Here is a 27,659-nt window from a genome sequence, read left to right as displayed (position 1 = left end):
ATTGTTAATTCCCCAGACTGATTGTGGTTGGAATGGCGACTCAAGTTTCCTTTTACGTTTATGTCATGTTCTCAACATCCAAATACCTAGATTGTATAAAGATAACAGAACATTAATGGATACATGGAAAACTTTACGATATGTCAGTAATTTAACATCTATGCCAATCTATAAGTTGACAAATCAAGCTATATGGCTAAACTCCAAGATTCAAATTGGCGGATTTAAGGTCATCTGGAAGCATTGGATGATAGCAGGTATACGGATTTTAGACGATATTATTTCAAATGGTAAACTGCTTTGATTTTTCACAGCTGCAATATAAATATGGTCTTAATAAATCACAAAGCTTTAGATGTTTGCAAGTGAAGCAGGTCATTCAGGCAGGGTTCTCTGAATGGAAAAATCTTAATACCCAATATAGTTTGGAATTTTTATGCTTTCAGGTGGATTTCCTAGGTCACCAGGCCACACAGTGGTATAAATTGATAAACAGATTTTTAAATAAAAAACCTAAAACTGGTCTTAAGGATCTTTGGAGCATTGAGATTTAGCATCAAATTTCAGCATCTCAGTGGCCACGAATTTGGTCTTGAAGGATGAGATGTATAGTGTCCTCATCTATGAGAGAAACTTGTTTTTTTCTTTTACATAGAGCATTTTGGACTCCAGTTAGATTTAAAAAGTTAAATGGCTCTAAGTCTAATAGATGCTGGCATTGTAATCTTGAAATAGGGATGCTAGATCATTTGTTATACTATTGTTCCTTTATCTTGGCCTTTTGGAAATCAATTTGGGGCCAAATAAATTGCTTATTGGAGAATCCTGTGGCCTTAGTGTATGATACAATTCTATTTGGTATGCCAATGAGAACAAGGAGCCAAATTTCATCAAACAATAATAAGCTTTTATTGATTATGACAGGAGTCGCCATACAACATATTACAAGTAACTGGAAGTATTGGAGTAGACTCAACTATAATTTCTGGTGCAATTCATTGTCATTTATAAAATGGAAAAAATAATAGCTATACAAAAAGGAAATTATAATAAATTCAAAGAGATTTGGAGGCCATTAACAAATTATTGTGATGATTAGATACCATTTTCCATAAGTACAAATGCAAATATTGAAATATTGCAAATAGTTATAAGTACAAATGCAAATATGGGGATGGGAGGGGGTTCTAAATGTTAATTGTTAGATCAATGGAAAAAATATATATATGATGTATTTGATTGTATTAGTTAAGTGAAGGGTGGAGGTAAGGGAGTAAACTTTATGTATCAATGTTATATATGAAAGTAATTGAAGTGAGGAATTCAATTTCAAATGTCTGATTGTTTATACACTTGTTGTAAGATGGAAAAATGAATAAAGATTAAAAAAACAAAACAAAACCCAAAATCTGTATAAAACAATGCAAATAAAACTGTTTATAAAATTTTTTTTAAAAAAATAATTAAAAAAAAGATTTAGAAGCTAAGATTTTCCACAAGTTTGAGTAGTAATGAAAACTGATGATATAAAACACATCTAGATTTTAGTGGTATATTCAATGTGCACTTAACTACAGACCAATAAGGAATATTTTAAGCCTGTTCCTAAGTGGATTAGTTAAAAAGAAGCCTAAAATGGTCTTAGAGATATTTGGAGCATTGAGATTAAACATCAGATTAATGTGTCTCAATGGCCACGGATTTGGTCTTGGAGAATAAGATCTACAGTCTACGCATCTATGGGACAAACTTGTTTTTTTCTCTTACATAGAGCTTTTTGGACCCCAGTTAGATTGCAAAAGTTGAATATCGCTAAGTAATAGATGCTAGCATTGTAATCTTGAAGTAGGGACTCTAGATCATTTATTATTATTTTTTTGTCCCTTTATTTTAGCCTTTTAGAAATCTATTTGGGGTCAAATAAATTGTTTATTGGAAAACCATGTGGCATTATCTTATGATACAATTCTATTCGGAATATCAATGAGGACACAGAGTTAAATTTCATCTAACAATAAGCTTTTAATGATCATGACAGGAGTCGCCATACAACAAATCACATTTAATTGGAAGAACTGGAGTAGACTCAATTATTGCTTCTGGTGGAATTCATTATGTCACATTTATAAAATGGAAAGAGCAATTGCTATACAAAGAGGGAACTATAATAAATTTAATGAAATCTGGGGGATTTTGACAAGATATTGTAATGAATAGATACCATTTTCCCATTATAAATACAATAAAAAGGAAGGGGTGGGGGGAGGGATTTTATAATTCTATTAAATATTTAGACCAATAATAAAGAATATTGTATATGAGCTTTGTGAATGCATAGATTATGGTTGGGTTGGGAGGGATTGGGTTAAAATTTTAATGTCTTAATGTTGAATATGATAGATTCAAGTGTTGTATTCAATTTTAACTGTTATTTATTGTTACACTTGTTGTAAGATGTAAAATGAATAAAGATTTACCCCCCAAAAAAGCCTGTCCCTATTAAGCAAAAATTGTCAACATTCAAAAAAGTCACCAGCTATAAGGTAAAGCCACTCAGAGAAAAATTACAAAGTTTCTCCAACCTAGCAAAAAAAAACCACAATATCGAGCTTGTATTGATCATGCCTTCTAGGTTTACATATTTGAAATGGCAGCAGAAACTGTAGAATAAATATTTTCAACATTTTAATTGGGAAGATGTGATACAATTAAAACTAGCCTCCTGGGAAAAAGGTGCAAACAAAGCTGTGATCCTAGGACTTGTCCCTTAATAGAAGCTGATTACTGTTGGGTGCATTTTTTGCTATAGATATGGGTTAACTCAGAATTGTTAAGGAATTAAAAGGTTGGGATAGCCTTAACCAAATGTTTCTTCACTGTTTCTTTAGGTGTTTCCCACTTGGACTCCATTTACAATCACCTAGAAGAGGCATTTCTTTGCATAAGACACTACCCTCCAAGCACCATCTATGTCCAGCTCTGCAAGCTCATGGCACTCTGTACTGGCAACTGTGATCCCTATACCACTGCTTTCCTGGTTTCAGAGTCCCTGTCTGTGACAGTCCGTCACCAGATGATCAACAATGTGAACAGGAAGCTTCGGTGAGAGCTTGAGTCCTGTCATTTTAAACAGATCTTAGACTGCTACAGCATTATTTCAGAATCAGAGCAATACAGATTGATTCTTTGTTCTAATGTCTAGACTAGAGGGAGGGGAATAACTTAGCTGAAGTAAATACATCTCACACGCTTGGGCAGAGAAAGTGCTGCTTGATCAGTAGTGGAGCCTTATGACATGGAGCCAGGAGCTGCAGAATGTCTGATGATCCTTAGTGGAGAGAAAAGCTGTCACGCTATATAACAATTAAAATAAAAAAAAAATCAGTATTCATTATAGAGGTTAATGGCCCAAATTTAGGCCAAGGGTTTATAATAATTTCCCTTCCAAGTGGGAGCACTTCAAAAAGTGTTCAAATGCCTAGTATAAGTGGTAGTGTTTGAGAGAAGGGATTAAGGGGAGCATATAGGGTCATGTGTTAAGCATCTATAAATCAAATAAAACATTCCTATTTGTCCCAACAGATCAGTCCAGACTTGTGGGTTATGTCTGTCAACTAGTGGATGGAGACAGCAAGATAGTTCTTTGATCTGCCCCTTAAGGGTATTGTACAGCTATAGCACCTCAGTATTTATCTCCAGTATACTGGTGACAGTATACTGGGAAGCTCCTTAGATTTCAGCTGCTAAACTGATTTATTCTAGTTTAGTTTTGCTAGAAATCTTAATAGTTCAAGAGGATTATCTGGAGTTAGCCAGGGGAATACTTGGGCGTGTAGGAGTAGCTTAATGGTTAGTGCAGTGAGCTGAGATCTGTGGAAATGGATTGGATTCCCACTGCCCCTGGGCAGTGGGAAATGGATTGCCCCTGGCCAAGTCATCTAATCCTCCATTGTCCCAGGTACCAAAAAGAAAAGCCTTAGATTGAGCCCACGAGGGCCAGAGAAAGCACCTGCATATAATGTGTACAGTGCTGCATAATGCATATGTCTAGTAGAAGTACTTGGTGACCAAAACAAAAAAAGTGGAACTGATGTTCTGGATAAAAGTTTATTCAAAAATGCAGATTGCAGAAAACTGTTCAAGTATTAACAAACGATGACGATGGACCTAGCAAACCTCCCACCAAATTGTGCAATATAAAACCATATGTGCAATATAAAACCATATGTGCAATATAGTCAACTTCAACGGAGGGACCCTACAAAGTCCGTGTTTTGGCTAAAAACATGCCTTCTTCAGGCATCTAATGCTGTGGTGCCTACAATGAATAGGAGAAACAAACAAAACTGCAGACTGTGTACAAGATGCAGGCAAAAATTTATTGTACCAAAATTAAAATGCAAATAAGCAAAATAAAACCCTTTTACCAGTCAAGGGACCCGACACGGTCCGTGTTTCGGACAAACCTTCGTCAGGGGTCCTTGGTGAAAAAGGTTGGGACATAACTATAAAAAAATGAAGATAAGTAACAAAGTGCCTGTATATTGTGTTTGCCGAGGATTGCTGCAAAAAGTAAAGCGTCTCAAGGAAGCAGTAAAAAGAGAATTTCTAAGGCTGCCTAGAGGGTTCCCCCACCCCTCCAAAAAATACCTTTTCAATTAAATGTGGGTTTTGTTTGGCTGTTATAAGCTGTTTTTTGGCACCAAAATGCTGCTGCTAACATCTTAATTTCAGATTTTTATTTCAAAGTCCTCCATCTTTCTCAAAATCCATCGGTTCAGCTTAAAATTGATAGTAATGGACTCTGAACGTTTTATTCCCCTCTCGGGCCAGATTTGTGCTGGATGGGTAGCGGAGGAGCTTCTGTTTGCCATATGTCGTGGAACATGTGAAGGAGCAAGAGGTCTTGGACTTAGCGTCCCCCCCCCCCAAAGTCTCTTGGACTGGAGAGCTGCTAGGGGTCACAGCTGAGGTGGGGGGGGGAGGAAATCCCTCTCAGAGCCCTAGGTTGGCGGCTTGGTGAAGCACAGGGGTGTAGACTAGAGAATAACATGGGTACAAATTTGTCCCTGTCTCTGTGGGATATCAATATCCCCATTCTGTTCCTATCTCATTCCTGCAAGCTCTGCCTTAACTGCAGAAGCCTCCGAACACATACGATTTTAAAATGGTTGAGGCTTGTACAGATGTGGACAGAGCTCATGGGGATGGGGAAAGAGAGATTCCATGGGGTGGGGGAAGAGTGGACAAGTCACTTCATCTTCCATTGTCCCAGGTACAAAATAAGTGCCTGTATAAATGTAAACTGCTTTGAGTGTGGTTGTGTAACTACAAAAAAGCGGTATTCAAGTCCCAATCCCTTTCCGGAGGGCAGGAAGTTTTTACAATTGCATATGTTAGAGGCATTATCAGTTATTGGTGCTTCCCTTCAGACTGGCAACAGCGCCTCACACATTCACCAAAATGATGGCTGGTAGCATCACACCTCCACAAGGTGGAGGCTGCAGGTAGATCCATACCTTGAAGATTGGCTGATCAGAGCCCTGTCCCAGGCTGAGGGAGAGAATGCAGTCTCATAGGTGATCCAGGTCTTACAGAACCTGGTTTGGATCATGAATTTTTGAAAGAGCCATCTGGTGCCAGCGTAATCTCTCAAGTATTTGGAGTTCTTTTCCATAGAAGGCCATGTCTGTCTTCCAGAGGCAAGCAAGCAGAAACTTTGCAAGCAAATAGAGGACTTCTAGCCATGGCAATCCCTACAATATGGCACATGGGCAGCAGCCATAGAAGTGATACCCTGGGTGAAGGCACACATGCAGCCACTGCAGGACTCTCTTGATCTGTTAATCTCAATAGTATTTGTTCCAGATGCCACTTTCTTAGATAAGGAAGGCATGAACCAGCATGTGCTGGTGGCTTTGACCACAGTCCCTCTTGAAGGGCAAGTTCCTTTGGCTGGACTCATGGAGATCCTGACAGATGCCAGCTAAGGAGGCCATTGCAATGATCACTAGTACAAGGGCAATGACGCTGGCTCAGAGGAAGTGGTCTATCAACACACTAGAGCTAAGGGCCATATGGCTAATGATGCAGTCAAGGCAGTTGATCTTCTCAGACAATGCCACAGCAATAGCTTTTGTCACTCAGCAAGGAGGCACCAAGAGTGTTCTGTTATGGATGGAGGTCCAGTTGTTGCTCAGACGGGCAGAAGCCCACCTGAAACAATTTCCATGGATCATGTAGAGAGAGTCGACAAAGTGCGAGCTGATTTTCTCATCAGACAGACTCTGCATCCAAGAGAATGATTGTTGTCTCCAGTAGTCTTCTGAAGCATTGTGTGATTCTGGGGTCATCCAACATTCAATTTGATGGTCACTGTAAAGAATAAGAAAGTGGATTGTGTCTTCAGCTACAGATGTGAGCCCATAAGTGCTGTCTTGGATGCCTTAGTGCAACAATGGCAGATGAGAGAACTCTTGTACGTGTTCCCCCCATAGACTATGATAGACCGAGTAATCCACTGGATTGCAAGTCACCCAGGGGTGGTAGTTCTGGTAACCTCTGACTGGCCACGGAAGCAGATCTGATTTGTCTCTAGAGGGACATGTCTTCGATTCACAGTACATCCACAGCTACTGACTCGGGGTCCAGTGGCCTTAGATGAATTGTTATACTTTGGTCTTAAGGCATGGCTCTTATGTGCATAGGGGATGTTCAGAAAATAAGCTAATAAAAACAGAACTTAAATGGAAGTAGGGAGGGGGGTGCTCCCTCCCACCTGTTTTGAGCTGCTTACCAAATAGAAAATTCTAAAGCATAGATTCTGGCAAGTATATTTTGGACAGAGCATTCAAGGCTATGCCACAGCACAAGAACTAAGATATACAGGTACCCTTTGTCGTTTTGTCTTAGGAAACTGAAAAAAGGGAGTGTAAGCAGTGCTGCTGAACAGCTGAAAGGGTTAGTACTTGACCAAGGTGTTGGAGGCATCAAGGAACAGCACTTATCAGAGTTAGAAGATATCTTCCAGTTCGAGTCAGGACAAGATATTGATCGCTTCAGAGAACATCTGCAACAAATCCCTAGAGGTAAGATTCCCTCTATCCTTTTTCTGAATATTTTTTAAATATGCTCTTGGTTTGAAGTTAATCTTTCAAATCATGCACTCAATACACCACAAATGTCAGCACCTGGAGCTACTTGTGAAGGTTATTAGTGCAAATGCCAGCATTTCCATAGGCTTTAGGATGGCTGTTCAGTAGTCACATTACATTGCAATTCAACCACTAAACTATGGCGTGACTTTTTTTTTTTTTTTTTTTTTTTTTTTTTTAAACCCTGTATCTCTCATACTAATCATTTGTAGATGTTTACATGTCTTTCTTCTTGTCTTCATAGCTTTCTATGATTTTTCTGACAAATGTTTTTGAATGTTATAAAGATGAAGCTTTCAGCATCTGATTGAGGAATGTCTCCTGCTTAACCTTGTCATCAGGAACCACCTCCCTCGAGGAACCATCTCCTCACATCCACTCATCTGGCCATCTAGGCAGAGCACTTGAAGGAGTGCTCCTACCCCAAATTTATCCAGAAAGACTCCTCCCTCCTCGGCTTAACTAAAGCTTTCACACTGGTGGACAAGAGGGACTTTCAGGCCATACTTCTATCTTGTCAGACTCCTTCAAAGGAAATCATCGCATTCCCAGTGCATCAGATTCTTCAAGACTACAAATTTCTAATTGGCATAAACCCCTATCAGTTTCCACCACTTATAAATTACTAAAGCTCAAATATAAGGTGCAGAAAGCCCCAGTCCATGACTTGCAATAGTTACCAAACCGTTTTATGTTCTCTAAGTTGGCTATTAAAAAAGCTAAATTGTCCAAGACCCAATATTACATCTCACAAGGGAAATACTGCCATCTCCTGGACTCAGTGGAATATAAGGTATACTAGAGTACTATGCTCTCAACCAAAATTATAGCTCATTGGCTCCAGATCCTGCATTTCCAACATTCAATCCTTCAACAGCTTGAAAGCGCTTCTCCAGACAATGTGACCAACCTCCACATGGCCCTTCGAGTCCACCTATCATCTCATCAAGACTAACTATGATGCTTATGATATGATCTCGAGAACAGCACCAATAACCATTGTGACCCGCTAAACAGCATGACTTAAAGCTCCTTGATCATCTCTGATGCTCCCTGCCTGGGTGACAGCCTCTTTGGCCAAAAAAAAAAAAAAAAGTTAAGGGCATAGCCTCGCAACTTAGAGGATTCTATGACAATCCAGGAGTTCTCTGTACACCCTCCTTATTAAGTCTCTGCCATTTTGCAAGCCTCCTTCGCTCCTTACCACAAATCCTACCATCAACAGTTCTTCCAATAGTACTATCTGAGATGATTCTCCTCTTCAATATTCTCAATCCTCTGACTACACTCAGAAACAGTGCCCAAGATATCACAAGCAATCCTCCAACACCCAACTGCCTGTTTTCAAATCCAACTCTAGTTTTTGACACCTTTTCAATAGTAAAAGGCTGCCTCAGTCATTTTCTTCTTGTATAATAATAATTTTATTCTTATATACTGCCAAAGCCATAGTAGTTCGAGGTGGTTTACAATAAGACGATCTGGACAATCAGCGAAGTAGTCACAATGGTAAATCATCAGATATATGTATACAGAAAGGAGAGCTAATGAACTATAAGTCATTAGGTAACAAATGGGTTAAACAGTTTCATTTTTACTAATTTTCTAAAAAACTAAAATAGGATGAGGAGTGCATAATAATGTTACCCAGCCAATCATTCTGTTTACCTGCTTGGAAGGCTAGAGTTCTGTCCAGGAATCTTTTATAGCAGCAGGCCTTTATTGTTGGATTCTACATATGGGCCTAATAGCACAGTCCAAATTAAAGTGGGAAGCCAGGTATAGAGGGGCCAAATCAAAGATTGATTTGAAACAGAGACAAGAAAATTTAAACAGAACTCTTGCTTCCAGGGGCAGCCAATGAAGTTTTTGATAATAGGGAGTGTTATGTTCCCATTTTTTTAAAACCGAAAATCAGTCTTACTGCTGAATTTTTAATAACTCTGAGTCTTTGAAGCGTTTTCTTGAAGGTTCCCAGATAGACGATATTGCAATAGTCAAGCAAACTTAGAATAGAAGATTGCACCAGTAGACTGAATGATGCTGCATCAAAGTATTTTCTGATTGTTCTTAGTTTCCATAATGTCGAGAAGCATTTTCTAGCCAATAAGTCCGTGTGAGCGTCTAAAATAAGGTATCGGTCAAGGGTCACTCCCAGAATTTTTATGGAATCGTCAATTGGGAAGTCCTATCCATTCACGTGAATTGTTGAATCTTTGATTTTATTGTTTGAGCTCACAGAGAAAAATTTGGTTTTATCTGCAGGCTATTACGACAGATAAATGGATCCTAGACACCTCAGCTATCTAAATTTTTGCCTGGCATCCGGATTTCCCAGGCGCCTCAACCATCACATACACCTTATCATATACCATAACTTTCAGAAGAGCTATCCCTACTACTTCAAAACAGCACAATAGAGTTACTGTCCCATCAGCAGGAGAACCTGTGCTTCTATTCCAATTTCTTCCTTATTCCCAAGAAGACTCAGTACTTCCGAAATAGTCTCAATCTCAGTTTGCTCAATGCCTTCCTAAATCAGATGCAGAATCACTCCAAAATAATAAATAGTAATTAATAAAGATAATATCAACTTATAATGAAGCCATGCTCAGAGATATGGAGGTGAAAACAAGGGGCAAACCCCTAAACTAGCAGCTCACCCAATCATCGCATATTCAATATATTTTCAGTTGATACTGTAAAAATCTTCATTTGGCTGTGTACCCACAGGTTGATACTTTTTCATATTATAATAGTTCAATAACTCTTCAAAAGAGGACTTATCTTAAATCCCAGGTTCCGACGTGGCACGTTTCAATCCTGCGTCAGGGAACCAAAAAGATTAACTCCAAATAGTGCTTCAAGGGTGGGAATGTCTCAAAAATCTGAATTCATTTAAAGCTGTGACTAGTGCAGTGTTTCCCCTCACACCAGCATCTGAGGGTCCGGTGAACGCTTATGCAACAATTCGAAAGAAAGTAGGCGTTCACATAAGCATAATTTGGGCTCGAGCTAGCCGGTGCTTAAATCGAGCTTCCCACTTAATGACACCCCCCCCTCAAAACGGATTTAAGGCATCCCATAGAATCCCATCATACACCTCCCCCGTATCATTAAACTCCAAATAAGTAGCTATGCTTTGAAGGATCTCCACTTCCACCTCAGGAGCACTAAGCAGCGAATCTTTAAGTCTCCAATATCGGGTTCCTCTTCCGGGTACCACCCCAGTACATTCCACCGACACAGGAGCATGATCCGACACCTGAATGCTCCCAATCTCAGCCCCCTTTATCTTTCCCCATTGATTCCGATGAACCCAGAGCCCGTCTATCCTGGTATAGGTTTGTTGAACATAAGAATAATGAGTATAATTGCACTGAGTCCCGTGCAGAAGGCGCCAACAGTCCACCAACCCCAAAGTGTGTATGAATACCCAAAAAGCCCGAGTATGCCCCCTATTAAAACCTCTACCCCCCCCCTTAGAATGATCCAGTCACCCATCTGGAAGCACATTAAAATGTCCCCCCAAGAATACCACCCCCTGAAGGAACGATATCAGCTCATGCTGCAATGTATGATAAAACTCTACCTGGGCAACATTAGGGCTATATGTATTCACTATCGTCACCCTCTGCCCCTGTAGAGTCCCTCTCAATGTGAGGCATCTCCCCTGAGGATCCCTATATATCTGGTCAATGACCAATCCCAAACCCTTTTTTACCAAAAGAGCAATCCTACCCTTTTTTTTAGTGGAATCCTGTTCCTGATGTGTCCAAACGTGTTTAAATGCCAGATTCTCCAAGAGAGCTGCATCCTTGGGCCTTAAATGAGTCTCCTGCAAAAGGCAGATATCCCAACCAGTGTTCCCGCTAAGGTGCGCTGGCCTGCGCGCGCGCACAAAATATTACATCGCAGCGCAAAGTTTCTCTTCACAGCGCACACACGCGTCGCAAAGGTAAGGGGAGGTAAGGTAAGGGGACGCATTGGGGGGATTGCACTTCCCCACAATTGCCATGCTTCGGTTCCTCTTCTTCCTTCCTTCCTCCCCCCCCCCCCCCGCGGGACCCTGCGGCACCATCAACTCTTACTCCCTCTAATGTCGGCCCTGCAGCTCCAGACTTCCTCGCACCTTCTCCCCTCCCCCTTTGGATCGCTATTATTTTAAATGTTATAGCCGCGGAGCTGTATCCATCAGTGGAGATGTCTAACCTCGGCCTGCCCCGGAACTCTTACTGCAACAGTGACTTCCTGTTCCTGCCTAGACGGGCGGCTGCTGCAGTAAGAGTTCCGGGGCAGGCCGAGGTTAGACATCTCCACTGATGGATACAGCTCCGCGGCTATAACATTTAAAATAATAGCGATCCAAAGGGGGAGGGGAGAAGGTGCGAGGAAGTCTGGAGCTGCAGGGCCGACATTAGAGGGAGTAAGAGTTGATGGTGCCGCAGGGTCCCGCGGGGGGGGGGGGGGGGGAAGGAAGGAAGAAGAGGAACCGAAGCATGGCAATTGTGGGGAAGTGCAGAGCTGCAGGGAAGAGTGTTGCGGTACCCAGCTGGAGGGAGAAGGAAGATGAGGGAGGGAATTAAAGGAGATGCCAGGGCTTGGAGCATAGGAGGAAGGTATGCCAGTCTAAGGGAAAAGGAAGGGGGAGATGTGAGAGCATGGAGGGGGAACGAAAGATGGAAGAAAAGGAAAGGAGAGAGATGCCAGAGAATCAGGGAAGGGGAGATACCAGACTATGAGGAGAGGTGTGGGAGAGGGAAGGCGAGGAGAGAGATGCCAGACCAATGGGGTGAAAGGAGAGATGGAAGGGGGAGGCATACAGTTTCTGGAAGGGGCATAGAAGGAGAGAAGATGCCATATAGGGGAAGAGAGACGGCAGACAGTGAATGGAAGGAAGAGAGTTACAAGAAGATGAGGAAAGGAGAAACCACAGAAGACAAAGGTAGAAAAAAATTTCTATTTATTTATTGCTTTAGGAGACATGTGTCACTGTTTCTGTGAAGCATTGTATGCAGAGTCCAGCTTCTTGCTGGTTCAATTTAACCTTTGTCTATGTATTTTTATTTTATCCCCCCTTTTACAAAACTGTGAAGCGTTTTTAGCACCAGCCTTGGTGGTAGCAGCTCTGATGCTCAGAATTTTATGAGCATCAGAGCTGTTACCTCCGTAGCTAAAATCCACACTACAGTTTTGTAAAAGAGGGAGGGGTTAGTTTGTGATTACATATTCCTTACTAGGCGAAGGTGTTTTCTGTGTTCTGTGTGTTCGAAAGACATGGTTTTCTGTTAGGATTGACGGTGTAGGATTGATCTGTGCTGGTCTGGCTTGTTTAGTTTTACAATGGGTGTATTGATGTACTGCTCACTGCAATATGTAAGATGCTGCCTTTTCCTAGGTACTCATGTGTGACGTGTGGTTTGTTACTAAAAATCATGTTTTTCTTACAGATGGGGGGGGGGTGCCAAAAAATGATGGGCCCCGGATGTTACATATGCTAGGTACGCCACTGTATGTAAAGATACCAGAAAGCTGGCATAGCAAAAACTTCTAAGTTTTGAGTATTTAACCCTCCCACAATCTCACGGGCACTCGTTTCAAGTTTATTGAGATTTTGATTTAAACGCAATATCAAATATTTTCAATGCGTATAACAAAAATTAATTTGGGGAAATAAATAAAACCATTTGAACCAGTGTTCCCGCTAAGCTGCGCTGGCGTGCGCTGGCGCACAAAATATTACATCGCAGCGCACACGTTTCTCGTCACAGCGCACGATCGGAAGAGGCGTACGGCAGATGGCAGGGCGGCGAGAGGAGAATCGGGCGAGTTGGCTCATAACTTGCTGGCGCCCGATATTTTTGGCTCACGGTGAAAAAAGTTTGCTCACAACACCCGCCCGCTTAGAGGGAACACTGATCCCAACCCATTCTTTTCAATTCCCGAAAAACAATACTCCTCTTCCCCGGACTATTTATCCCATTAATATTCCAGGCCCAATCCTAAGTACATCCTGCTGTGACCCTGTCCCCTTATTCCCCCCCACCCCCATGTTTCCCCAATATTCCTCCCTCCCCCCCCATACCTGCTGATCCAGCATCCACCAGACCAGCCAATGAGAAAGAATGAAGTCTTCCCCCAAAAGACAACTGCCACCTCACACTTCCAGCCATGCCCAACCCTCAATAACAATGTCAGCATCTCCCCATCTTTAGTGTGTAAACTCCCACTTCACCAACCCTCCCTATGCTGGTTGCATACTTCCCCACCTAGATCCCAGCCTCATTTATCACTTCATGCCACCCCAGGTTCCCTTCTCTGGGTATCATCCACACACACAACCCTTACCACACATCCACCCCAGTAACATACGTTCGCCCTTCATCCAACCCTCTGTAGAACCAAGAACCCACTCCAAACATACTCTCCTCAGCGTCCAGCAACAGTACAACCAAGTCCTCAAACTGAAAGTCCCCCAAAATGCCTGAAGCTCCCCCAAGAAGTACAGCAAAGTCTGCGCTCCAGTCCCCCAGTATGCACTCAGGTCTCCATCAATGGCAGCTTCTTAGTTGACCAGGTAACCATGCACCAGGCCTCCACCGGTCTCCCCACTTTCTTTGGTGTCACTCCAGTTGAAACAGTAGGCAAATTGTTGCAACTCAACTCTTTCAAGGCGAGCCACGTGTCTCCCACCGTGCGTGACTTTCCATTTACAGTCAGCCAAATTCCAAAAGGGAACGACCAGCGATAACGGTGACCCTCTGAACGCAGTACCTGAGTCACCTCTCAAAAAGCCCTTTTCTTCAAAGTCATGAGAGCCAGATCTTGAAAAACTTCTACCATAATCCTATTCCATGGAAATTGTGGTCCTATCCGAGCCGCCTGGATAATTTTTTCTTTAAATAAGTAATTTCCAAAGCAAGCGATAATGTCCTTCGGGGTGCCCGGTCTGCCTGCCCCCATGCTGCGGTGTGCCCTCAATATAACAATATTCACCGCATCAACATTCTCCTCAGGCCCCTGTAGCTGACTATAGAAATCTTTCACTATTGCCATACAATCCTTATGTTAATCAGTCTCCGGTATGCCTTTGAATCGCAAATTACTTCTCCGGGACCTATTTTCCAAGTCCTCAATTTGCGCTTGTAACTCTACAAGCTCCTTTACTTGCTGGGCCATCACCATCTTAGTTTCTGCCATCTCCCCATTCAGTGTTCGGAGGCCTCGACCCAACCTCATAAGTCGCCCACTTCTGCCCGGAGCTCGGCCAGCGCTGTTTTAACATCTTCCTGAACTCCTTTCATCTCCACCTTTAAGTCCTGAAACCAGGCTTCTAGGGTTGTTTTCAGAGCCGCGGCACTATCTTCTGGCATGGCCGAAGCCGGCGACTGCTGAGACTGCCCTGGAGACGCCATCTTGGATTTTGCCGCTTGCGACCCCGGCACTTTCGCTGTCCATTTGCTACTCACAGTTTCACTAAAGCAGAACTTTTCCAGCCTTCGGCGACTCGCCATGCACTCCAACCACTTTTGCACAGGCAAACAGGAGTAATGCCGCTCTTGGGAAGCTATTTAATCGCCTTTGTCAGCAAGCCCCATCGGAGCTCAAAAATTACTCTGCCATTCAGTAGAGTGACGTAACTTCCTCCACTTTTTTAATTTTATATTTATTATAACTTTGTAAATCGCTTAGACTTGCTGATAGACGGTATATCAAAAATAAACTTGAAACTCTTAGGATGGTGCCAGCACAGATGACTGACTAGTGACATATAAGTGTTCCTAATTTACTGTATATACTCTAATATAAGCCTAGATTTTGTGCAAACAAATGGCCCAGAAATGGGGGTCTTGGTTTATATTTGAATCTTCCCCCTCTGACATCTCCCTGGGCATACCTTAAGCCCTGCTAGTCCAGTGGTGAGCCAGGGCAAGAGCAATCCTCCTAAGCTCCTGTCCTGTGTAGTCTTGCTACTCAAAATGGCTGACATGAGTTCCCACAGTGGTTGCTATGTTTATTTACCACCTTTTCATGAAGAGGTTCACCTAAAGCAGTTACAAAGCATTGAATAGAAATCACGTACTCTAAGTATTTTCCCTAACTGTCCCTACAGGCTTGCAATCTAAATGTGGTACCTGGGCCGATGGATTAAGTGACTTGCCAAGAGTCAAGGAGCAGGCTGGGATTGAACTCACAACTTCAGTGTGCTGAGACAAAAGCCCTAACCATTAGGCCATTCACTCCTACAGTAACCTTGTGAGACTGACATGAGTTTATATTAGTCAACATTCCCCCCACCCCCTTTTTGGGGGGGGATAAAAGTCAATCAGCGGTATATAAATTTTTAAATAAATAAATAAAAGGTTACTTTTTTTTTTTTTTAATTCTTTATTCATTTTATAATTCACAAGTGTACAGTAAATATCAAACAATTAGAATACAATATCACTTGAAACTCTACATTATCATACAACACAAAGATATAACCCCCACCCCCTCCCATTTCCATATACAACAAAAAATATACCACATGAATATAATATCTTATCATTCATATATATTATTAATAGAAATCCAACCCCCCCGATCCACATGTAAGAATTAAAATTGGGAAAAGTGTAAATTATTCATTAGAATAATTTAAAAATGGCCCACACACATCCTTAAATTTATTATAGTAACCTTTTTGAACTGTCAACGCTCTTTCCATTTTAAACACATGACATACTGAATTCCACCAGAAACAATAATTCAACCTTGTATACAATCTTTCCAGTTATACGTTATTTGTTGAATGGCAACTCCTGTCAATATCATCAAAATCTTATTATTAGCAGATATTTGAGGCTTAGCTCTCATCAGCATGCCAAATAAAATTGTGTCGTATGATAATGCTACATAATTTTCCATTAAATGATTTATTTGATCCCAAATAGAGATCCAAAAATTTTTAATGAATGGACGATAAAACAACAAGTGATCTAAAGTTCCAGCATCAAAGTTACAATGCCAACATCTATTAGACCTAGAGCAATCCAATTTTTGTAAACGAACAGGGGTCCAGAATGCTCTATGCAACAGGAAAAACCATGTTTGCCTGATAGAAGCAGACATTGTACACTTCAACCTCCAGGACCAAATACATGGCCACTGAGATGCATTAATTTGATGCTTAATTTCAATGCTCCAGATATCTCTAAGTCCAGTTTTTGGTTTCTTATTTACATAGCCAGATAATAATTTATATCACTGCGCGGCTTGGTGACCCAAGAAGTCTGCCTGAAAGCATAGGGAATCTAAACTAAATTGATTAAAGAGATTTCCATTCAGGGAACCCTGCCTGAATAGCCTGCTTCAGTTGCAACCATTTATAACTTTTGCAGTGTGCTGTTTGAAGAACTTGCATAAGATATTAATGTGCTGAATAAAATAAAAGGTTATTTCAATCTATATTTGGATGGGTTTATATTTGAGTATATACGATATTTGATCCATGATAAAGGGAATGGCTGAAGTGCTTCATATATTTGTATCTTTACCTTTAAGAACAAAACAAAATTGGAACACTTTAAAAGGGGAAAGGAACTGTAATTTTGACAGCTAAGTGTATAGTAGTACTATCAGACCTCTTTATGCCACTTAACCTTTTTTGATCCTTCTGCCTCTTTCAGATGTTGTTGTGTGCATACTGACCCTGTTAGACCCACTACCAGATGCTGTTGGTGACACCTTGCTCCTCACAAGGCTGGAACATGCCTGCAGCCCTGTCAACATACGCATTCCTACTACCCAGACAAAAGTGAGTAGAAAGCTGAGATACCAAAACTAGTTCTTGGCTGCCTCGTTGTAGGTTCTCTCACTCTTCTTTCTCCTGTTTCAGCTGTCTCTAAGCTCAGCCCTTTGTGAATTTGATGCCATACAGAAGGAACAGAGAGAAACGAGCAACCTTACAGATAGGAAAGAATGGTGGGAAGGACGAACAGATCTGGACAGGAGAATGAAGGTGAGCTGGCTTGTATTGCAGATTCCAACTTTTCCCATTGGAGGTGGAGGATAGAAAGGTGGGCACTGTAAATCTTCCAGACTGACAATGTAGTTTTCAAGTATATATTTTTCTGAATAAGTCCTATAACATTAAGTTTGCAGGAAATTATGAACCTGTTGCAATCTGTTCTGCCTTTTTAGTCCTCTGTAGCCTTTAATTGTATGACAGTTTTCAAGTCATGCATCATCAGCAACAGATGAGTCCATAAATTGTGGGCTATGTCTACCAGCAGGTAGAAATCAAGGGCAATAAACTGAACTCTGCCATATATGATGGTCACCAGAGAAGCCATTCAGTATCTACCACCTCTTCACGAGAGGAAGTGTCTTCCCGCAGTTCCTGGTCTCATCTGTTTGGCTCCAGTTCTGGGTTGCCTGTTTCAGTTGCGTTTGGGGGTGTCTAGGCTGTTGGAAGTACTTTATTTTGGGGTATACCTGGTGGTGCCAGGTCCCTTCCTCTCTCTCCACCCTCCTCAAACTCCTTTCTCCTTCCTCAAAAAACTTAAATTTTTTTTTAAAGAAAGAAAGACAATTTTGTGCTTCTACATCTTCTAGCTGCTTAAAGGGGGCAAATCTGAATTGGTCTTCTATCAGATTGAGAATACTGTATCTGATAACCTATCATAGTTCATAGTAGTTTAATTCATAGTAGTAAGCTTGCTAGCGAAGTACAACTTAAAATTTATCTGTCAGGTGCTTTTACAGCTGCAGCTTTTATTTAATTAAATCTGTAGCAGCAGACTGAAGAGCTGCTCCTATTCAGTGTGGAGAGCAGCTTTGAGGCTTTCTTCACACTGTTTTGTGACACAGGGGCTTATCTCTGTTTTTAGCGAGGTTTCTAGCAGTCCCAGACATTGACATGCAAATGGGCTCTTCAACATTAAAATGAGCAATCTGGATTCTTTAAAATCACCGAGCCATTCTCCAAGAGTGATGTTGGCTTTTAGCGATAAAAATCAGCAACTGGTCCAGGGGTGCCAGTACAGTGAAAACCCCGGAAACTGCTAGAAAAGCTGTTTTGAAAAGCCCCCCTCCCCCCAAGCAATGGGAGAGATGCTCACTCTCTCTCGCTGCCAAGCGACCCCATCCCCTGAAGCAGGAGAGATGCCCATTCTCTCCCGCTTCATCACAACACCTCACCCCTGCCTCCGACCCCTCTCCCCCGTACCTTTAATTAAATGGCTGACTGGAAGGATGCCTACTCCCTCTGGCCAGCTGGCCTGCCTCTTCCAAAATGGGCCTTTCCCTCCCCAGTGCATCCTGGTATGCACCGGAGAGGGGCCTGGGGCTCTGATTGGCCCATGTTTAAGGTCTCTTCCATAGGAGGGGTCTTATACATCCTGGGCCAATCAGATCCTCAGGCCCCTTCCTGGATGCCCTGGGAAGGGACCTAAGACTCTGGGCGTCTGGGCCAATCAGTGGGCATCTCTCCCACTGTGGGGGGAAGGGGTTGCTTGGCATCTTTCCCGCTGCAGGAAGGGGTAGTGTTTGGCAGCAGGAGAGAATGAACATCTCTCCTGTTGTTTTGGGTTTTTTTTATTGTTTGTGTTTTTCTGTGCATGTGCCCATCGCTTTCACCAGCAATTTAGCAAGCTTTTGCTACCCTCCACCAACCTCATTTACATGAGTGTTTTTGGAAAATGACTTGCTTTTTTTAAATTCGCTACCAGAACTGTCTTTTTTAACGCAGTTTTTAAAGAATTGAGGCCTCAGTCTCCAGCAGATGGTGGACAAGTAGTCTATGCTGGTCTTAAGTGTGAAGGAGGTGGGAGGGGGGAGAATGCCCTAGGTTCAAGTTGGGTGGGTCATTTAGACTGAGTGGTTATTTCCCTAATTCTTTTTTTTTTTTTTTTTAATCTTTATTCATTTTCAGAAATTACAAGAAGTGTACAATAATCACTCAGAAATATATTAATTAATCACTTGACAATCTTATTTGTAATCCTCCAAATATATAAATATAAAAGAATCCCATCCCTCCCACCCATATATTAATAACTAGTTTTTAAGCCCGTTACATTAATGGGTGCTAGAATAGATGTGTCTGTCTGTCTTTCTGTCTCTCTCCTTGGCTTCTGTCTTTCTGTCTCTCTCCTTGGCCGCTGCCTGTCTGTCTTTTTTTCTTTCTGTCTCTCTCTCTCATTGGCCACTGTCCTTCTTTCTGTCTCTATTCTTGGTCGCCTTCTGTCTTTCTTTCTCTGTCTCTCCTTGGCCACTGTCTGTCTGTTTTTCTTTCTTTCTTTCTGTCTCTCTCTCACTCTCCTTGGTCACTGTCTGTCTGTCTGTCTTTCTTTCTTTCTCTCTCTCCTTGGCAGCTTTCTGTCTTTCTATCTGTCTCTCTCTCTGTCACTGCCTAACTTTTCCATCTTAGCATCAATGTGTGTGTCATTGTGTGTATATTCAGTCGGCACCTCTTGCTTTGCACTACCCAAACTGTGGTCTTCTTCCCGGTTCTTGTCTTCACCATTCTTATTCTGCTGGGCTGCAAATTCGCCATTCACTGGGGCAGAAACATCTGCACAGGGCTCCTTCCTCTCTGTCTCATTCGTAGCTTCCTCTCCTGTTAGCTTCTCAACGTTCATCATGCTGTTTTTCTTTGTTTTCTGAAGTGGCCCCCTCAGCACGGGCTTTGTTTTCCTTCTGATTTGGTTTCCTTGCTGACTCGGACTGCTGCTTCTTCACATCATCACCAGTGTTGCTGTCACTATCACTGTCCTGCCTTTTTTCCATCTGTTCTCCGGAACTGCCACACGTGCCATAAACTGCCACAGGCTTCACCACTGTACGCATTGCAGAAGCAGCATTGAGAGAAAAGCGCTGCACCGCGCTACCGCTGGCTTTGCTGTCTTCTGTCCACTGCAGCCCGCCCTCTCTGACTACTTCCTGTTTCCGCTATGGTTGGCCGCAGTGGACAGAAGACGCCGAAGCTAACGGTAGCGCAGTGCTTTTCTCTCAATGCTGCTTCTGCGATGCGTACAGTGGTGGAGCCTGTGGCAGTTTATGGCATGTGTGGCAGTTCCGGAGAACAGATGGAAAAAGGGCAGGACAGTGATAGTGACAGCAACACTGGTGATGACGTGAAGAAGCAGCAGTCCGAGTCAGCAAGGAAACCAAATCAGAAGGAAAACAGCGGTGCAGCGCTTTTCTCTCCATTTAAACGCGGGTGAGCCGGCGAGAAGGAGGAGGTGGTGGTTTTGGCAGTGAGTGAGGGCGGGAGGGGGTAGTCGCTGGCTCTGCTGTACTTTCCCGATCTGGCCGCCGCATACGCACTCTGGCCACGGACCTACGGATCAGGGATTACAGATCACGCAGGTCTGAGTGCGCATGCACGGCTAGCGTTTTATTATATAGGATTAACAATTATCAATTATTATCATTCATATTTCCACTCCCCCCTATATCTTAACCAATACTGAGGTGTTTAAGATGTCTGATCATTAGAATAAATAATCAATGGCCCCCAAATCTTTTTAAACTTATTATAATTACCTTGTTACATAGCAAGCACCCTTTCCATTTTATATATATGGCATACTGAATTTCACCAGAAAGTATAATTTCCCTAATTCTTAATTTAAAATTGATTCTGGGCTGTTCTCTGCCTCCTTGCTCTGCCTATTTTGAGGTAGTTAGCCTGCTGGGGCCACTATTATCCCTGGGGTGTCATAGCTAGGTGGCCAGGTGCCTCTCCCTGTACCCTCCATTTGCCGGGAGGACCTTGTGTCTTAGTCCCAGGTCTGGGTGCTGTCCTAGTCCAGCAGTGAAGTGGTCCACTGTTTCCTCCAGAAGAAGTCAGTGGCCACATCATGAGCCACCAATAGCTTCACTGGTTCCAGGCTTGTGGGCATTGTAGTCTGGAGACTTAGGCACAAAGTACACTTTATGTGGGGAGCCCAAATTGCTGACATCTGCACTGGAGGGCGCTTCCAAGGATTTCTTCAATTGTGGTCTTTTCCCTCTGGGAACTGAAGAGGGAGCAAGTGCAATAGCAACTTTCTATTTATGTAGGAATCGCCGTGATTGCCGGCATGCCAGTCCTATTGCCCTGTCTCAGTGTTTAACATAGATGTAAATGTTTGGCCCAATAAGCTTGCTGCAATCCTACCTTCCTTTTTCCATCCTGACCAGGTAGATTTTATTCCAAGTTGACAAGTCTATCATAAAACATTTGACATGGTCACGATAGTCAGTTCCACTCAGATGCAGATGTGCCGCCTTGGCATTTATGCCAAGAAGGTCTTCAGACATCTCCATTGGCTTTTTATGGATACAGTTCTGTCCAAATTTGGTCTGGGCTCCCATTTTTGGACCCGGATTTCAGTAATCTATGCTAAGCCATGGGGCCTGCTTGTGCATTAACGGGGTAATTCTCAACAGAGTTGTCCTGTCTTCTTGCTTTATGCACTAGTGATGAAACCATTGGTAAGTGATGGTCAAGCTAGTCTGGATGTTCGTGGAATTTGAGTGGGTGACACTGAATACAAAATTGTAAATTCTTTATCTTCTGGAATATACTCCATTTACTTCGTGATTCCCAAGAAAGAGGTGTCTTTTCAGCCTATTCTAGATCTGGAAGGTGTAAACTGGGCACCCTGGGTCCTGTTTCGGATGGAGACCCTCAAGTCATTCATCTTAGCAGTGCAGCCCAGGGAATTTCTGACATCTCTCAACCTGAAGGAGGCTTACCTTCATATTCTGATTTGGGATTCTCATCAGCGATTCCTTCACTTTGCAATTTTGGGAAAGCATTATCAGTTTTGTGCATTTGTTTGACCTGGCCACGGTTCCACGTACATTCACCAAGGTTATTGTGTTGGTGGCATCAGTCTTGCACAAGGAGGGTATCTTGGTTCATCCTATCTGGATGACTGGTTGATTCAAGCAAAGTCCTTTCAGGAAAGCTCCTGAGTCAAGGCTCGGGTTGGGTCACTGGGCTAGGTTGTGAACCTTTCCAAGAGTCAGCTGGCTCCTCAATGCTTGGAGTATCTCGGAATTCTTTTCTACACCAGTCTGTAAGGGTAGTGGTTAACAATTCCCTTCTGAGGGGTACAGAAGTGTCCATCTGCAGGCCAGACATGATGTACCGGGAGGTATGCTGTCTACCTGGTGCTAAAATTCAAGATGTTAGAGAGATTGCGTTGATGGAAGAAGATGAGTTAGATATAGTGGTGATCAGAGACATGATTCATGGAGAACCATGACTGGGATGTATTTATACCGGGCTATAATCTATTCAGGAAAGACAGGGTAGGAAGAAAAGGAGAAGTAGCGTTATGTTATAGATCATATTAAAGCCACACAATTGTAGGATCTGCAGGGCAGGAAGAGACACTGTGGAAAGAAGGAATGGTAAATATATTTATATTGGTGTGATATACAGGCCTCCTTCACAGATAGAAGAAGTGAACAGAGAAAGTAGACATTCAGAATATATCAAAAAAAGGGAAAGTTTTACTAATAGGTGGTTTTAACATGCTGGATGTTAATTGGTGTATCCCTATTGCAGAGTCTTCTAGAAGTAGGGAGATCCTGGATTTTCTACAAGGAAAACTGTTTCAGCAGTTGGTAATGGAACCCAAGCAGGATGGGGTCATACTGAACTTAGTTCTTACAAATGGGGAAAGTGTTTCTGATGTTACAGTGGGTGATCATTTGGCATCCAGTGATCACTGCATGATATGGTTTAATATTAAGATGGGTATAGAGAGGGCTCATTCAAAAGCAAAGGTTTTAGACTTTTTAAAAAAATCTAACTTTGTTCGGATGGGGGTGACGTCAAGGAATTCTCTGAATGGGAACATCTAGAAGGAGTGGAACTGCAGTAGGCAAAAATGAAGAGTAATTGTAAGAGCGACAAACTTTTTTGTGAGGCAAGTAAGTAAAAGAAAGCTGCTTTGGTTCTCAAAAGTAGTAGCTGAGAACATAAGAAACGCCTTCACCGGATCAGACCAAGGTCCATCTAGTCCGGCGATCCGCACACTCGGAGGCCCATTTAGGTGCTCCTTGTTGGAGACCCGGATTTCCCGTATCCCTCAATATGATCTGCAAGAAGATGTGCATCCAACTTGCGTTTGAAACCCAGTACAGTATTTTCTGCCACCACCTCCTCCGGGAGAGCATTCCAAGCACCCACCACTCTTTATGTGAAACAGAACTTCCTGACATTTGTCCTGAACCTGCTGCCATTCAGTTTCAGGCTATGACCTCTTGTCCGCGTCACATCTGAAAATGTCAGTAATGCTGCTTCCTGGTCAATTTGATCAAATCCCTTTAATATTTTAAAAGTCTCTATCAGATCCCCACGCAGTCTTCTCTTTTCGAGGGTGAACAGTCCCAGTTTTCCGAGGCGTTCCTTGTAGCTTAAATTCTCCATGCCTTTGACTAGTTTCATGGCTCGCCTCTGCACCCTCTCCAACAGAGTTTTATCCTTCTTAAGGTATGGAGACCAGTGTTGGACACAGTATTCTAAGTGTGGTCTGACCATTGTTCTGTAAAGTGGCATTATAACATTTTCCGACCTACTCGTGATCCCCTTCTTAATCATGCCTAACATCCTATTTGCTTTCTTCGCCGCCGCCGCACATTGAGCCGATGGCTTTAGGGTTCTGTCTATCAGGTAAGGAATAAGAGGTTAGCTTTCATAAACTACAAAAGATCGCAGAAAGAGGAAGACAGGCAAAATATCTGGAAAAGTTGAGAGGCTGGTCCTATAGTCAGGAAGCAAAGATGCAACTAGATGAAAAAATAGCTGTCATGGTAAAATGGGGAGACAAGACATTTTTTTAGATATATTAGTGGCAGGAAGAAGTGCAAAAGTGGCATTGTGAAACTCAAAGGTGAAGGGGAGAAATATGTAGAAGCTTTTCTGTGTTCACAGCTGAAGCGCCAGGAACGTGATCACAGAAGACAAACATGAATAGGGATGGAGGAGTGGTAGAACCTGATCGATTTTCAGAGTTGTGTTCATGACGAGCTAACTAAAATAAAGGTAGACAAAGTGATGGGGCTGGATGGTGTACATTCAAGGGTGCTGTAGCAACTTAGGGACGTTCTGGTGGCTCTGCTGACTGACCTTTTCAATGACTCTCTAGAACTGGGAGTAGTACCGGAGGACTGGAGAAGGGTGGATGTGGTCCCTCTCCACAAAAGTGGAAGTAGGGAATTACAGGCCGGTTAGTCTGACTTCTGTGGTAAGCAAATTAATGGAAACACTTTTAAAACAGAGAATGGTGAAGTTTTCTGGAATCCTGTGGATTACAGAACCGAAGGCAACATGGATTCACTAGAGGTAGGTATTGTCAGACAAATCAGTTTTTTGACTAGATGACCAGAGAATTGGATAGAGGGAGTACACTAGCTGTGGTGTACTTAGATTTTAGCAAATCCATTGTCAGTATTCCACACAGACGTCTAATAAATAAATAAACTGAGTGCCCTCGAGTTGGGTCCCAAAGTGACGGGCTGGGTCAAGAACTAGTTGAGTGGAAGGCGACAGAGGTTAGTGATCAATGGGGATCATTCTGAGGAAAGGGATGCTACCAGTGGTGTGCCTCAAGGTTCTGTTGGACCTGTTCTTTTTAACATTTTTATAAACGATATTGCTGAGAAGCTATCGGGTAAGATTTTCCTCTTTGCGGATGATACCAAAGTCTGCAATTGAGTAGACACCCAGGATGGTGTGAATAACATGAAGAAAAACCTGGCAAAGCTTGAAGAATGGACTGAAATTTGACAGCTAAAATCTAATGCTAAGAAACATGTTTTTTTTCTGTTACATAGAGCATTCTGGACCGCAGTTCGTTTACAAAAGTTGAATAGCTCTAAGTTGAATAGATCTTGGCATTGTCATCTCGAAGCAGGGACTTTAGATCATTTATTGTTCTATTGTCCATTTATTTTGGCTTTTTGGAAATCAATATGGGGCCAAATAAATTGTTTGTTAGAAAATCCAGTGGCATTGTCCTATGATACTGTGTCATGAGGGCTAAAAGCCCTATGATACTGTGTCATGAGGGCTAAAAGCCCTATGATACTGTGTCAATGAGAGCTAAAAGCCAAATATCATCTAAGAACAACAGGCTTCTACTTGTTATGACAGGGGTTGCCATACAACAAATTACAAGCAATTGGAAAAATTGGAGGAGGCTTAACTATAGTTTTTGATGGAATTCCTTGTGTCATATGTATAAAATGGAAAGAACATTAGCCACTCAGAAAGGGAATTTCAAGAAATTTCAGGAGTTTCAGAGTGGATTTGATACTTGATCAACTGGAGAAAACCAGGCATGGAGAGCCTTTTGTTCCTGATGTCAAACTTTTAGCTAGTGACGGAAATTATGCCAGAGAGGACTTAAAATGATGGAAAGCGCTTTTAAACTTTTTACAGTTTGGCATTTAACAGCTGAGTAAATTCATAATTCCAACCTACTGCCATATGATTGGTTTGTTTTTATTATGTCCCGCCTTGTTTTACTTCCGGCAATAACATAATTGGATATTTAGAGTAAAAGGACGGGGAATACAAAGGGCTGAGACTAATTGAACTCTTCCGTATCTGCGCCAAAATGAAATCCTTTGACGATTTCATGTATAAGTCTGGCTCAGTACAAGGTTTCAGCTTCTGTCTATTTCTGGAGACTGCTTGGACACGCCTATATCCATTTCCTGTGAGGAATGACCCTGCTGGTAAACAGGAAAAAGGAAGAAGTTCTTTAAGGAGGTCTCTTCAAATGGATCTATATGAGGGAAGTTCTTATAGGAATGTTTGGGAAGGTACCTCTTCTCCCTCTGACCTAGTGGTTTCCTTTATTATTGGATTAAAAGGTCTCTTGTTTTCAGCAGACTTATGAAACAGAGCCAGTTATGTAATTCTATAGATTCTTCAAGTCTGTGTTTAAAGTCATTTTTCTTTTCATAAACTAGCAGAAGGTTTACAGATTTATTAAGACTGAGTTAATTGGATGGTACCTGCTTATCAAGTCTGTATTTATTTCCGATGGAGAGCGGCACTGCTGAATGAAAAGAAAGGGAAAGAAAATAAAGGAAAAATTGTTTTCCTTAGATGCTGGTTGACACGTCTTATTTCAACGGACTTTTTATATTGCAACAGTTATATCATTCTATATATTCATCTAGTCTGCTTTTGAAAGTATTTATCTTCTCTCGTATGGGTTGCCAGTTTCAAAATAATTTTAGGAATTCATGTTGGGGAAGGAGGTTGGTTTCCTTAGTATAAAATTGGAATGGATATTACGTTATTCAATACAGGATTTTAAGATAGTTAAATTACTTTTTATGGTTTATAGTAACTAATTTATTATTAACATTATATATTATCTGTTATTTTGGAATGACTAGATAATTAATATTTAGGGGGTTTTTTAAGGACTTTATGTATATCTTATGATTCAGCTTGATATGATATAGAGATGTAATAGGTTATGTTCCTCTTCATTTTAAATCATTGATTAATACTGTTATGCTATTTAAAAACGTGAAGTAAATGAAGGGTAAGGAAGAGGGAGGGGCTAGAGATAAATATAAATTGAAGGGATGGATAGAATGGGGAAGGCTAAAGGAGAATTGAAGTTTTTTTGGATCGTATACAGTAAGTAGTATGATAAAAATTTGGGTTTCTTTACTATTTCCAATGGAGTATGTGTATAACATGCATACAATTAATTTTGTTATACTTATGAAATTTAAAGATTAATCTTGATATTATTAGATACTTAATGATTTGTTTATTTTAATGAATCATACTTAATTTACTTAATTTTTAATTGAATTAATGAATTATAAGGGCTTAGTTTTAACATTACTATTTCACCTTTTTGTAAACTTGTTCTTGTTTTTATGGATTTGAGGGAATGGGCCTGGGGGGGTTGTTAATTGCTGATCTTGAGTGCTTCCAAATATTTGTATTATTTAAATGGGAGGGGGGAGGAAAAAGGGGTGGGATTTGGGTTGGGAGGGTTCTGGATGTGCAAGAGGTATAATATAATGGATAATTTGAATTATATGTCTATTTGTTAGACAATTTTATAAATTTCAAGAATGTATATGAAATTGTTCACATTAAACGTCAATGGGCTCAATCACCCTATAAAAAGGAAAAAAACACTTAATTTTCTTAAACAAAATGCGGATATATATTATATTCAGGAGACTCATTTGTTCACCATAGAAGCTATAAAGTTAGAAGGAGGTTGGGTCAAACACTGTTTTTTATGCTCCTGCTGTGGGGAAGAAGGCGAGTGTGGCTATACTAGTGAACAGAAAATGTAATGCAACATTTAATTTGATTTCAGCTGATCCTATGGGTAGATGGGTAATGTGAACATGAGCTTAGGTAATGACACTGGCGCTTTTTAACATTTACGGTCCTAATTCGAATAGAATAGAATTTTTCAAAACACTCCATCTTATTTTACCTCTGGCTACGGCTAATTTAGTAGTGGC

At 41.6% G+C, this 27,659-nt stretch overlaps 1 protein-coding gene across 3 annotated transcripts in view; it reads left to right on the top strand.

The window, feature by feature from the left end:
* The window catches only part of ESPL1 (extra spindle pole bodies like 1, separase), a 370,011-nt gene that overhangs the window by 249,137 nt on the left and 93,215 nt on the right, over window positions 1–27,659 (top strand). For all 3 annotated transcript variants that reach the window (XM_033938043.1, XM_033938045.1, XM_033938044.1), the window contains exons 21-24: window positions 2,889–3,102; window positions 6,913–7,088; window positions 16,826–16,953; window positions 17,035–17,157. In XM_033938043.1, the coding sequence (XP_033793934.1) occupies window positions 2,889–3,102; window positions 6,913–7,088; window positions 16,826–16,953; window positions 17,035–17,157 (641 nt within the window). The remainder of the gene's footprint in view (window positions 1–2,888; window positions 3,103–6,912; window positions 7,089–16,825; window positions 16,954–17,034; window positions 17,158–27,659) is intronic.

The sequence above is a fragment of the Geotrypetes seraphini genome, chromosome 3 (genome assembly GCF_902459505.1).
Source record: "Geotrypetes seraphini chromosome 3, aGeoSer1.1, whole genome shotgun sequence".
NCBI classification, from domain to species: Eukaryota; Metazoa; Chordata; class Amphibia; order Gymnophiona; family Dermophiidae; genus Geotrypetes; species Geotrypetes seraphini.
Note: the sequence above shows the minus strand (reverse complement) of the source record. Positions and strands in the feature narration are given on the sequence as shown.